Source organism: Macaca mulatta, chromosome 10 (assembly GCF_049350105.2).
Source record: "Macaca mulatta isolate MMU2019108-1 chromosome 10, T2T-MMU8v2.0, whole genome shotgun sequence".
Lineage (NCBI taxonomy): Eukaryota > Metazoa > Chordata > Mammalia > Primates > Cercopithecidae > Macaca > Macaca mulatta.
In genome coordinates this window covers 109,951,019-109,964,803 of record NC_133415.1, presented here as the reverse complement: position 1 = coordinate 109,964,803, position 13,785 = coordinate 109,951,019, and the positions used below count along the sequence as shown (strand labels likewise).

Here is a 13,785-nt window from a genome sequence, read left to right as displayed (position 1 = left end):
TGCTTCCTCTCAAGGCCACAGCTGCAGCTGGCCATGGGGACAGCCAGGGGAGCTTCATTATTTTTTGCTCCCTGGCAGTAGGAGGAAGAGAATGAATGTCTCCCCATGGGTCTTTCTTAGGAACGGGGGAACTGTTTCCGGAAGTCTCGATCTCTTTTAGTTTGTGCCGGGTCACTTGCCCTTCCCTGAACCACTTCCTGACTCCTGGACAGGATGTGCACTGATGAGCTTAGCTTTGGGGATCCAATAGTGACTTTACAAAACCTCTTTGAGGAGGTGACATTGGAACCAAGGCTTGAGCCAGACACAACAAAGACTGCAGGAAGGGGCATTGCAGGTCGAGGAAACGGCACATGCAAAGGCCCTGCGGTGGGAGTGAGCTTGGTGTTTGATCAGTCAGTTGTCAGAGCACACTGGGCCCTGCTCTGAGTATGACGGAGAGCCCCTGGGAAGTTGTAGGTGGAGGAAAGACAGGTCGTGACTAAGAAAAAAGCAATCCCTCTGCCGTGGGGTGGAAGGAAGTTTGCAGTGTGTGTGAGAGACAGACAGACAGACAGAAACTTCTGCAGTGTTTACAAGTGCTCAGGCCCTGACCCAAATGCTTACAAACTTACATCGTTCTGGAAAATCCCAGTGTGTAATTTTCACTGCTCAAAGAAACCTCAGGAGTGTTTTTCTCTGAAAGGTCATCAGGTTTTGACTCTTTGCTGTCTCATTGCTTATTGCTGGTGGTGGTGATGGGGGCTTGTCCCAGGCCTTGTCCCCGCATCCTCTTGCCCCTGCAGAGGGATGAGTGTGTTGGGGCCTCACACGTTGAGGTCGTTCATAAGCAGATCTCTTTGAGCAGGGCCCCTGCAGTGGCACTGTGGGAGGTGGATGGGGTTTGAGTCCCTTATGGAATCCAGGCAGATGTCAGCATTTAAACAACACACGTGTATAAAAGAAACCAGTGTCCGCAGAAGGATCCAGAAAGTATTATGGGATAAGACTGCGTGAGAGAGGAATGGGGGCATTGGCACCTCCCTTAGTAGGGCATTTGCTGGGGGTAGAAATGAGTATTAAGGCAGTTAGACCCTTGAACTGGCTTTTGAATCAGGAAATTTACCCCTCAGCCATCTGTGCTTGGTTGCTGTTCACATCACCACCTAAGATGGAGGGAACTTTTGATGTGTGTGTGTTTCTTTCTTCTCACTGGGCTCTGCTTCTTCACCTCGTTGTCAACGCAGAGAACAGCAGCAGTGACCAGAGGCAGGCCTGTAAGAAGCACGAGCTGTATGTCAGCTTCCGAGACCTGGGCTGGCAGGTAAGGGGCTGGCTGGGTCTGTCTTGGGCATGGGGCCTCTGGCGTGGGCTCCCACGAGGCAACGGGTCTGTGTTCGGTCCTGTTTCTCATCTCTGCCAGTTAAGACTCCAGTATCAAGTGGCCTCGCTGCAGAAGGGGACTTGGGCTAAGGATACAGGGAGGCCTCATGAAGTCCAAGAGCAGAAATGTGTTTGAGACTTGAACTCGAACCAGGAACCCAAACACTTTGAACTCTGAACCCCATTCTCTGCATGCACATCATTCCCATCTGTCGGCTGGCTGCTTCTCAAGATGATGCCGGGCTGTGTGTTTGAATCCAGATACCTGGGGAGCCATCTCCCCCTCTGCCCTCTGTCCTCATCCCATTCCCATTCCCACGGGAGGGACAGATCTGCCCAACTTGGTTCAGGCCATTGTTCCTGGACCAGTCAACTGTTTTAGGGACGTGGTCATGTTACTGGCACGTGGCTGCCCCCTCTGGAGCCATCTGCATGGAGTGAGGCAAAAGGCAGGGGATGAATCCTAGGAGAGGAGTGAAGGTCATCTGATCCACCATGTGTCTGCTGTGAGCTCTGGTGTGATTCTCATTCAGCCGTCGTGCAGCGTCTGCAGCATTCTGGGCCCTGTTCTGGTACCGGATTGCAGATGCAGCATTGAACATTGCAATGTATCTGCCCCGTGGGGCTCAAATATCCCTGGAGAGGGTATTGTCATGAGGTCATCAGGGCAACTGGTGGTATTCTACCCTCAGGGAGCTTGTAGTTCAGTGGGAGAGTCCAGAATCTTCCCTGGGGATTATGCCCAGACACACTCGGGGCGTGCACACACATAGCCAGCTCTGAGCCCTCCTGTGAGCCTGCCCTCGGGACTGATGACCACATCCACCCGCTGCTGGGACAGAACCCAAACTCCAGGGGCCCCTGCTGGAAGATTCCATGCGCTTAAGCCTCACCAAGGAGTGTATTGATTATTGGGCAACGTTTCTGCGCCACCCAGACCCTAGAGGCAGGTATGGCACATGGTTCCCTTCCTGACCAGTGTACAGACCTGTCTACACTGTCACTGAATTCTCATCCTGAGCCAGCATGGGTGACGCCATGAGGAGTTATTAGCCTCTCTGGCAGGTGGGCACACCGAGGCATGGAGGTTGGTTTAAGGTGAGCTGCCAGTGTATGACCACCTAGTGGCGGGTAGAGCGGATGATTGCCTCACACCAGAGGCTCCTTGCTGTGCCACCTTCTGTCCAGAAGACACAGCCATGGGTGTCCATTTTACGATCAGCCAAGCTCTGTGGGGCTTTCCTTCATGTGTATTTTATGGTTTTTTTTTTTTTTTAGAAATGGGGTCTTGCTCTGTCACCCAGGCTGGGGTGCAGTGGTGTGATCATAGCTTACTGCAGCTTTGAGCTGTCTTCCCACTCAGTCTCCCAAGTAGCTTGGACTGTAGGCCAAGACTATAGAATGGTCCTCCTTTCCATTCTTGTGGGACCATGAGAGGCCACCCATGTTTCCTGCTGCTGCCGGGCCCCCTGCTGCTCAGAAGGCATGGTCTGAGCCTTCATCCTCAGGTCGTGAGCCTGGCATGGTGGCTTCTGGCCAGCATGGGGGTTGGGATGATGTGGCTCAGGCCTTCCGCATGGTTTCCCACACTCTCTTCTCCTCTTCAGGACTGGATCATCGCGCCTGAAGGCTACGCTGCCTACTACTGTGAGGGGGAGTGTGCCTTCCCTCTGAACTCCTACATGAACGCCACCAACCACGCCATCGTGCAGACACTGGTGGGTGTCACACTGTCTTGGGGTGTGGTTACCTGGGCTGGGCAGGCTGCGGGGCCCCCAGATCCTGCTGCCTCCAAGCTGGGGCCTGAGTAGATGTCAGCCCATTGCCATGTCATGACCTTCAGGGGCTCCTTGCCCCATTAAAAAAAAAAAAGCAAAAGTTGTATTTTATGACTGGTTTGGTATAAAGAGGAGTATAATCTTTGACCCTGAAGTACATTTATTTCTCCTTATTTTAAAAGTAACTGAAAGTTTTATGGGCTCCTTTGAGGATGCTTGTAGTATTGTGGGTGCTGGTTACTGTGCCTAACAGGGCACTGGGCCCTGCTTCATTTTCCTGTAGAGGAAATAGGTAAACAGATGAGAAATTTCAGCGAGGGGCAGACTGATCAGAAGCTGGCCAGCAGAATAATGGGATGGAGAGATGAGTGGGGACCCACGGGGCCATTTCGAGTAAAATTTCAGTGGGGTCACTGGGAAGATTCTGTGTGATAATGAGATGAACGTGCCCAGCACATGGCGACACTCAGTAGATGTTATTCCTGCTCTGCCAACACCAACCATAGTGATAAGAGCTATAGGGATTGTGTTCTTTTGCTTAGAATCCAAGGTTCAAGGACCTTGGTTATGTAGCTCCCTGCCATGAACATCATCTGAACCTTTCCCGCCAACTGATCATCCACCCTGCCTTGAACGCTTCTAGTGACAGAGAGCTCACTACTGGGACTACTCCCTCCTTTCATTTAGTAATCTGCCTCCTTTTCTTGCCCCTGTCCTGTGTGTTAAATCCTGGATAAAAATCTCATCTATCCCTTTCATTTGGTTCTGCTCTTTGAGGGTAAGGGTTTTTGTTTCTTTGTTTGCTTTTTTAAGCATTGATTTTCCAAAGCCCTTTCTCCCCTCCTCAATTGTAAACTCCAAAGCCCTACTTGGGATTGAAGGTCCTTAGGCTGGAAAGGGAAGAGTCCTCCCCAACGTGTTCCTTGGTCTGGATGTGCTATGCTGTGCCAGTATCCCCTGGAAGGTGCCAGGCATGTCTCCCCAGCCGCCAGGGGACACATCTCTATCCTTCTCCAACCGCTGCCTTCATGGCCCATGGAACAGGAGTGCCATCGTCCTGTGTGCACCTACTTCCATCAGTATTTCACCAGAGATCTGCAGGATCAAAGTGAATTCTCCAGGGACTGTGAAATGATGCAATTGTGGTCATTTTTAAAAGGGGACAACTGTCTTCTAGAGAGTTCTGATGAAATGCTTCCAGAGGAAATGAGCTGATGGCTGGAATTTACTTTAAAATCATTCAAGGTGGAGCAGGTAGGGAAGGGTATGGATGTGTAAGAGTTTGAAATTGTCCATCATAAAATGTGTAAAAAGCATGCTAGCCTGTGTCAGCGGTCACAGCCTGGACGCTGGGAACAGAGTGCCAGTCATTGATGCTCTTGCCTGGCACCTGCAGTTGCTGGAAACCCAGAAGTTTCACATTAAAAACAACAGGAGAGTGGAATCTCTGGCCTATCTTGGACACGTGGCAGATCTGCTAATTTACTGAGATCGGTCGGCTGCCGTCAGCTTAGGTTGAGTGGCGGCCTCTTCCCTTAGTTTGCCTTAGTCCCCACTATTCCCTATTGTCTTACCCTTGGTCTACTTTGCTCATCAGTGGCACTCATGTGGCACCCATAGGCATTTGAGTTTGTGTGTCCCTGGCCCACATCCTCTGTAAGGTACAGAGAAGCCCATGAGCAAGATGGAGCACTTCTGGTGGCTCCAAGTCAGGGACACTATTCAGCATTCTGCAGTGCACAGGGCAGTTCCCCAACAGAGAATTACCTGGTCCTGAATGTCGGATCTGGTCCCTTCCTTCTCAACTGCATAGTGTGAAAACCTCTATGCTTTGGTTCGCTTGTCTGCAAAACAGGGGTAATCCCAGAACTGAGTTGTCCAGGTAAAGTGCTTAGAACAGGGAGTGCTTGGCTTGGGGAGTGTCACCTGCAGTCATTTATTATGCCCAGACAGGATGTTTCTTTATAGAAACGTGGAGGCCAGTTAGAAGGACTCACCGCTTCTCACCACTGCCCATGTTTTGGTGTGTGTTTCAGGTCCACTTCATCAACCCGGAAACGGTGCCCAAGCCCTGCTGTGCGCCCACACAGCTCAATGCCATCTCCGTCCTCTACTTCGATGACAGCTCCAACGTCATCCTGAAGAAATACAGAAACATGGTGGTTCGGGCCTGTGGCTGCCACTAGCCCCTCCGGGAATTCAGACCCTTTGGGGCCAAGTTTTTCTGGATCCTCCATTGCTCGCCTTGGCCAGGAACCAGCAGATCAACTGCCTTTTGTGAGACCTTTCCTTCCCTATCCCCAACTTTAAAGGTGCAAGAGTATTAGGAAACGTGAGCAGCATATGGCTTTTGATCAATTTTTCATCCAATGAACAAGATCCTACAAGCTGTACAGGCAAAACCTAGCAGGGAAAAAAAAAACACGCATAAAGAAAAATGGCCGGGCTAGGTCATTGGCTGGGAAGTCTCAGCCATGCACGGACTTGTTTCCAGAGGTAATTATGAGGGCCCGCCAGCCAGGCCACCCAGCCGTGGGAGGAAGGGGGCGTGGCAAGGGGTGGGCACATTGGTGTCTGTGCGAAAGGAAAATTGACCCGGAAGTTCCTGTAATAAATGTCACAATAAAACGAATGAATGAAAATGGTTAGGATGTTACAAATATATTTTCCTAAACAATTTATCCCCATTTCTCCGTTTATCCTGATGCATAAACAGAAGCTGTGTCATGTGGAGGGCGGGGAGGTCCCTCTCCATTCCCTACAGGTTTCATTCTGAGGCTTGCAGAGTTCCAGTGTTTACCAAGGTTTGCCCAAATCCAAGATCTAGTGGGAGGGGAAAGAGCAAATGTCTGCTCGGAGGAGGGTTGTGTGTTGACCTTTGGAGGTAAAATATGTTCTGTTGTTCAGCTGGATTTGCAGTGGCAGATATGAAACTAGGTGTGTGAAACACCCGCAGACATTTGGAATTGGCTTTTCAGCTCGCCCCAGTGGTAGTAAATCCATGTGAAATTGCAGAGGGTACAAGGACAGCAAGTAGGATGGAACTTGCAACTCGACCCTGTTGTTAAAAAGCACCAATGGGCCAGGCGCGGTGGCTCACGCCTGTAATCCCAGCACTTTGGGAGGCTGAGATGGGCGGATCATTTGAGGTCAGGAGTTTGAGACCAGCCTGGCCAACATGGTGAAAGCCCATCTCTACTAAAAATACAAAAATTAGCTGGGCATGGTGGCACGCGCCTGTAATCCCAGCTACTCTGGAGGCTGAGGCAGGAGAATCGCTTGAACCCAGGAGGCGGAGGTTGCAGTGAGCCGAGATCACCCCACTGCACTCCAGCTTGGGTGACAAAGCGAGACTCCATCTCAAAAGAAAAAAAAAAGGAAGCACCAATGAAGCCTGGTTCTCCACGGGAGTGGGGTGAGCAGGGGTACTGCACATCCTCCCAGTGGACCCTCTGGTCTTTGTCTGCAGCGGCATTCCAAGGCTGGGCCCTGGCAAGGGTACCCGTGGCTGTCTCTTCATTTGCAGACCCTGATCAGAAGTCTCTGCAAACAAATTTGCTCCTTGAAGTAAGGGGGAGATGGCATAATAGGAGGTCTGATGGGTGCAGGATGTGCTGGACTCACATTGCAAACAGAAGCCTTGTTGAGGGTAACATCCTAACCAAGTGTCCCGATTTGGAGGTGGCATTTCTGACATGGCTCTTGGTGTAAGCCCGCCTTGCCTTGGCTGGTGAGTCCCATAAATAGTATGCAGTCAGCCTACGGCCACAAACACAAGGCCTGGGGGAGGGCTACACTGTCTACAAACGTTTTCCGCATCTGTAAAGGAAGCAAGGTGATCCGAGACTGTGGCCATGTGGAACCCGGTCTTGTGGGGGACTGTTTCTCCATCTTGACTCAGATGGTTCCTGGAAACACCGGGGCTCTGTTTTTATTTTCCTTGATGTTTTTCTTCTTTAGTAGCTTGGGCTGCAGCCTCCACTCTCTAGTCACTGGGGAGGAGTATTTTTTGTTATGTTTGGTTTCATTTGCCTGCAGAGCTGGGGCTTTTTGTGTGATCTCTCTTGGTGCAGGTTTTCTCACCACTTACTGACCCAACCAGCCTCTGGTTAGCATCGTTTGTACATTTAAACCTGTAAATAGTTGTTACAAAGCAAAGAGATTATTTATTTCCATCCAAAGCTCTTTTGAACCCCCCACCCCTTAATCCCTCGTTCAGGATGGCGAGCTTGCTTTCCTTCAACCTGTTTGTTTTCTTATTTAAGACTATTTATTAATGGTTGGACCAATGTACTCATGGCTGTTGCGTCGAACAGTCTTTAGTGAAAATTCTGTATAAATAGACAAAATAAAAAGGGTTTGACTTTGCAATAAAAGGAGACGTTTGGTTCTGGTTCTTTGGCCTGTGTCTGTCTGTGTGTGTTGTGTTTTTCTCTCAGTTTCTGAACACTGAAGTTCTCTCACACTGCTGAGAGCTCCCTGCCTTCGCCTCCACCGTGAACACACTGTTTAGCATTCAGGCTTTGGGGGGAAGTGGGCGCTCGTCAATATTTGGTGCAGCTGTGTGGGGCTCTGGGCAGGAGAGATGGAACCAAACAACACATGTGAATTTGGTAGAGGCTCCACTACAAAGGTCCTTGATTGAATTACAGTGCAGCTGTCAGCAGCTGTTTCAAAGAGGCAGGGGGTAAATTAGCTGTGTTTACTGCTAACATAGTTGAAAGATTTAGTCATCCCAATAAAATAGAGGCAGCACAGAGAGAAAAAGGGCAGGAGGTGCACACCCAAAACTTTAAAGCAGTGCCGGCCCCGGAGCTGACACTGTCCAGTGCAAATGATTGGGGCAGTGGGGAGCAGCTGCTGGAGCGCGGCTGTGGATGTGCACGGCTCCCAGCAGGCCTGGCAAAGGTGCCTCGCCGAGCATGGAGCAGCACTTGGCCGTGTAGCGTGGAGCAGCATTTTGGACGCCTTTCCACTTTGAAGTGCACACTCAGGTCACCTGATGTCTGTTGTTGGAATCCCAGCCTGATACTTGGACAGGCTGCCCATTCTTCCCCTATTGCCCGAAATAAAACGGCTGCTCCTCACAAGTCCAACCCTTGTGATTTCCAGACCCTCCTGCCATTGTCCGGATGAGCAGTTTAGTGTTTGTTCTATTTTCCAGGCTGAAGACCAGAGCCGCACACCGGAGGTCCAGATGTGGCCTCCACATGGGTCTGACTCCCCGGCATGGTGTTTATCCGTGTGTTAAAATGTGCATTCATCGCCAACATGTTTTTGAGTATCAGAAGAAGCTGGTGAAGAAAAACTCCCCAAATCTGGCTTCTCTTGAGAATCGGCAGGCCTGGCCACTCTGGGCCCCACACACGTGGCCGCTCTGGGTGGCTGCAGAGGGACAGCTAGTGCCCAGTCTCCACTGCTCCCTATCGCCTCTCTTACAAAAGGGTGAATGTCAGTTGCTGTTTTTAAAATTGTAGATGCCGATTTATGTGCATCCATGTCCCTAATGTCCCTATTAAGAGCAGGAAACTAGAGGCTAGCCTGGGAGAGCCGGGCACTTTGGAAAGGACAAACATTATTTTATCACCGCTGTCCCACTTTCCTGTTTGGCCCCCTGGGCAGGCCCTGCAGGCATGTGCGTCTGTGGCTGTAGCACCACAAATGGCCTCACCTTTCTTCTTTACCTTCCATCCTCCTGGTTTCCACCTCTCTTGCTCATTTCCCCCCTGGAGCATTTTCTTGTTGCCTCTCTTCTCAGTCCCGCTCACTGTCAGGCACAGAGAGGTGAAGGAATTTACTCAAAGTCCCCCAGCTAATAGTTACTGGAACTGAAATTTGAACCTCAAAACCTGGGCTCAACCCCAGGCTTTCCTGAGCTGGAATCTCCCGGGGCTGCTGGAGAAACGTGGGCATTACTGGCTGGCAGTTCTGAGCCTCCCAATGTGCGTCCCCAGTCCTGTGTGTCAGGCCCTGACGACTGAGTCGCTGGACCATTGCTCAGGGCTCAGCCTCCCTCTTGCTTCCAAATTGCCTGAGGGCCTTCCTCAGTGTGCACTGATGCTGAGCTTTAGCTTCCCTGGTGGGTGGGGCTGGTGGCCAGCCTGCTGTACTGTGGACGCTGCACATGAGTAGTCCTTTCCCTCTGTCTTCTCCTCCATCGCCTGGTGACAACAGTGTATGGACCATGCTGGGTGGTTGGGAGGGTTAGCAGTGGTCACCGGGGCCATCTATAGAGTGGATTCTCACTGGCATGTTTTGAGTCCTGCCCTCTGTTCAGATCTTTTGGAGACACTGAGCATGTGAGTTTTCTGGGGCTGCCATAAGAAATCGCTACCAACTGCTGGCTTAAAACAGCACAGATTTGTTCCTGTGGCTCTGGAGGGCAGCCATGCAAAACCCAGGTGTCAGCAGGGCTGTGCTCCCTCTGGAGCCTCTCAGGGAGGACCCTTCCCAGCCTCTTCCAGCCTCCAGTGGCTCCAGGTGTTCCTGGGCTGGTGACTGCATCATCCCAATTTCTGCCTCTGTCTACACATGGCACATGGCCTTCTCCATCGCTCCTCTGTATGCCTTTCTTTCTTTCTTTCTTTTTCTTTCTTTCTTTCTTTCTTTCTTTCTTTCTTTCTTTCTTTCTTTCTTTCCTTCTTTCTTTCTCTCTCTCTCTCCTTTCTTTCTTTCTTTTCTTTCTTTCCTTCCTTCCTTCCTTCCTTCCTTCCTTCCTTCCTTCCTTCCTTCCTTCCTTCCTTCCTTCCTTCCTTCCTTCCTTCCTTTCTCTCTCTCTCTCTCTCTCTCTCTTTCTTTCTTTCTTTTTCTTTTGAGACAGAGTCTTTCTCTGTCACCCAGGCTGGAGTGCAGTGGCACAATCTCGGCTCACTGCAAGCTCCGCCTCCCGGGTTCACGCCATTCTCCTGCCTCAGCCTCCTGAGTAGCTGAGACTACAGGCACCCACCACCACGCCCAGCTAATTTTTTTTTTTTTTTTGTAGTTTTAGTAGAGACGGGGTTTCACCATGATAGCCAGGATGGTCTCAAACTCCTGATCTCATGATCTGCCCACCTCAGCCTCCCAAAGTGGGATTACAGGCTTGAGCCACAGCGCCTGGCCCTCTGTGTGCCTTTGATAAGGACACCTGTCATTGGATTTAGGGTCCACCCAGATAACCCAGGATGACCTCCTCCTCTAGATCCTTAATAATATCTGTGAAGAGCCTCTCTCCAAGTACGGGCACATTCACAGGTTGGGGGATTCAGACACGGGCATATCTTTTTTGAGGCCACCATTCAATCCATCACAAGACCCTCTCCTTTTCCCACTGCAGGGTTCTTGGGCCTCTCAGAGCTTCTCCATCCAGCCTCAGTTGGTCCTCACTGTTCCTGGTTGGTGCCACCACTGCTGCCCATGCTGGGCAGAGTGAACTCTGGAGCTCCCACAGCTGGAGGAGGAGCTGCGGGAGCCCAACCTCAGCTTCCCACCAGCTCCAACCCTTCTCGTGTGCTACTGGAGGCGCTCTCCGCGAGGGGACTGGCGGATGGACGGGCGCTCCAGGCCAGGGTCCCCTATCCAGCAGCAGGTGGCCATAAATAAGGATGACCACGGTGGCTTGGGGAAGCCAAACTGTGATGCGATGCCCTTTTTAGGAGCAGGGTGGGCTCTGGGGACAGCAGGAGCTTCCTCTTTGGCTGGAAGCGTTCATTCTTCATCTGCTCATTCACTAATTCATTGTGTGTCCACCGTGCAGCAGGCACCATGGCGGGCAGTAGGTACAGGTAACAGGTGTCTGCGCTCGGGGAAGTGGGTCCCGATCAGAGGACATAGCAAGCAAATAGGACCCAACCCCATGCCAGGATGACTGCGGCCCCTTGTCCATCTGGAAATAAGACAAATTGTTATTTTTTACTGTGTTGGCATAAAGATGAATATCAACCAGGCAGAGTTATATTCATTTGCTCTGATTTTAAAGGACATTAAAATGCATTTGTGGGTCCCTGAAAGTCCCATGGGGCTGGGCACTGTGTCTACCACGTTTAGTGGAGAAGCCAGACCTGACGGAGCCATTTCATGCCAAGGAATGATGTGTATCGGGAAGCCACAGCGTGTGGGGTGACAGGGAGGATAGGGTGGTCAGGGACGGACTGTGAGGAAGGCCCTTTCAGCGAAGACCTGAATGCAGGCCACAGTGGGCTGTGACAGGGCCGGGGGGACTGCAGGGAAGAGCTCTTAGCCACCTGAGGGAGGAGTGTGTGCAAAGGCCCTGGGGTGGCAGGCGGGAGGAACAGCGGGAAGGCCACGTGGCTGCGGCAGAGGGAGGCAGGCAGGACGTCAGTAGGGAGAGAGCAGGCTGGTTGTGCATGGCGTTGAGGGCCACAGAGGGACCCTGGGTTTCATCCAAAGTGCACTGGGGGCCATTGCAAATGCAGAGACCAGGGGAAGCCACAGTGGGGAGGGTTAAGGGTACCGGGAGGAAGCGGCGTTCCAATCCCACTTTACACCAATGAAGCTGCTCCCCCTTCCTCCTCCTCGTCCTGGGAGGTCGCTTTCTTAGAGACTGGCCGTGGGACGGGCGCACAAGCCCACTCTGTCCGGTGTTTAGAGTGGGAAGTGGTACCCAGTCAAGGTTGCATGTGGAGGCGGCTGAGAGGACACACACTTCCTCTGGGGAAGACATCTGCCACCTTCTTATTTATCTGGGACAAAGGAGAATTCTCATGCCACTAGGCAAGAGGCAGCACGTGCTGGGCAGAGGGGCCAGGGCTGGCTCCAGCTCAGAGCTCGACCCGGTTACTTAGTCAGCTGTGGGACCTCCATCTTGGGCAACTTATCACTTTCTCTGTGCCTCAGTTTCCTCATCTGTGACATGGGTGTGGTGCCTACCCATACTTAGGATATTTAACAGCAGTTGCATATAACAGAAAAACCCCAAATAATAGTGGCTTAAAGAAGATAAAAGTTTTTGTCTCATCTAAAAGAAGTCTGAAGGTCAGTCATCCAAAGACAGGACGGTAGTCGTCTTACTCTGCCCCTAAGGATCTAGACTCCTACTTTTCTGCTCTACCGTCTTAATTCATGGCTTCATCTTCACAACCCACCTCATGGTCCACGATGGCTGTTGGAGTGCCAGTCATATCTGTTGTATTAGTCTTTTCTCATGCTGCTGATAAAGACATACCCAAGCCTGGGAAATTTACAAAAGAAAGAGGCTTAATGAACTTTCAGCTCCACGTGGCTGGGAAGACCTCAAAATCGTGGCAGGAGGAAAGGAGGAGCAAGTCATGTCTTACATGAATGGCAGCAGAGAGAGCTTGTGCAGGGAAGCTACCGTTTTTAAAACCATCGGATTTCATGAGACTCATTCACTACCAAAAAAACAGTGCAGGAAAGACCCAACCCCATAATTCAATCACCTTCTAACCGAGTTCCTCCCACGATACGTGCGAATTGTGGCAGTTACAATTGAAGATGAGATTTGGGTGGGGACACAGCCAGACCATATCATCTGTGTTCTAGGTTTGTGTGCTTTCTTTAAGCAGCCAACCCAAAGATGAGACACAAAAAGTCCATTTACCTCTCATTTAGCACAAATGCAGTCACATGTAGCTACAAGGGAGACTGGTAACTATAGGTTTTTATTCTGAGTGACACTAGGCACAGCCAAAACTCAGAAGTCCAAGTCCTATTACCAGCAGAATTTTAAAGACTCTGGCACTTGGCAATTACCTATCTGTATTAATTTCCTATGATTATAACAGTTACGATGGACTTAGTGGTTTAAAGCAACACCCATTTATTCTCACAATTTCCATGGATCAGGAGTGCAGGTATGGCCTCGCTGGGTTCTCTGCTCAGGATCCTACAAAAGCTAAATGTGAGATGTCAGCACTGTGTTCTTATCTGCAGCTCAGGGTCTTTGTCCAAGTTCATTCAGGTTTTGGCCAAACTCAGTCTCTTGGAATTGTAGGACTGAGGCCCCATCTTCATGCTGGCTGTCAACCAAGTCACTTCCAGCTCCTGAGGCTTCTCTCAGTTCCCTTCCATGTGGCCTTCTTGCAGCTTGGCAGCGAATCCTTCAAAGCCAGTGGGAGAATATCTCTCACTTCTTGTAAGGACTCGCCTGATGAGGCCAGACCCACCCAGGATCATCTCCCATTGCTTAACTCCAAGTCAATTGATTAGGGACCTAAATTACATAGGCAGAATCCCTTTACTTTGGAGAGCAATACCCACTGTATTCACTCAAGGGGTGGAGATTATATGGAGGGCAGAAATCTTTGAGGCCCTCTTAGAATTCTGCTTCCCACAGTACCTAAGCTACACTACACACCGCAGGTTGCACTAAGAATAAAGTACCTGGTACAGAGGAGGTGCAAAATAAAACAACAGGGACTGCAGTGGAATCCGAGGACCTCCCACTAAGAATCCCCCCACCACATCTGATGATTTGAGCAATTTGAGGCCTGAGTTTTATGTGCTTGGCATTATCTGTAGGCCCCCAATTCTTCAGAGTCACTTGTCACCCCAGTTATCCTACGTGTGGCTGGGAAGGAGGATGGATGACCGGTCTGAATCTTTGCAAAACACAGTACAAGCTTCTGAGCCCTTCCTCTGGGCCAAGGACCCTGCTCAAGGCATAACAAGTGCTTCACACTTGATC

The 13,785-nt window shown here is 50.8% G+C and overlaps 1 protein-coding gene across 1 annotated transcript in view; it reads left to right on the top strand.

Annotated features, from left to right (window-relative positions):
* Positions 1–7,516, top strand: part of BMP7 (bone morphogenetic protein 7) — a 100,698-nt gene extending 93,182 nt beyond the window's left edge. The window contains exons 5-7 of the mRNA XM_001089245.5: positions 1,227–1,303; positions 2,970–3,080; positions 5,177–7,516. Coding sequence (XP_001089245.1) covers positions 1,227–1,303; positions 2,970–3,080; positions 5,177–5,326 — 338 coding nt within the window. The 3' untranslated portion in view covers positions 5,327–7,516. The remainder of the gene's footprint in view (positions 1–1,226; positions 1,304–2,969; positions 3,081–5,176) is intronic.
* Positions 7,517–13,785: the final 6,269 nt, after the last annotated feature.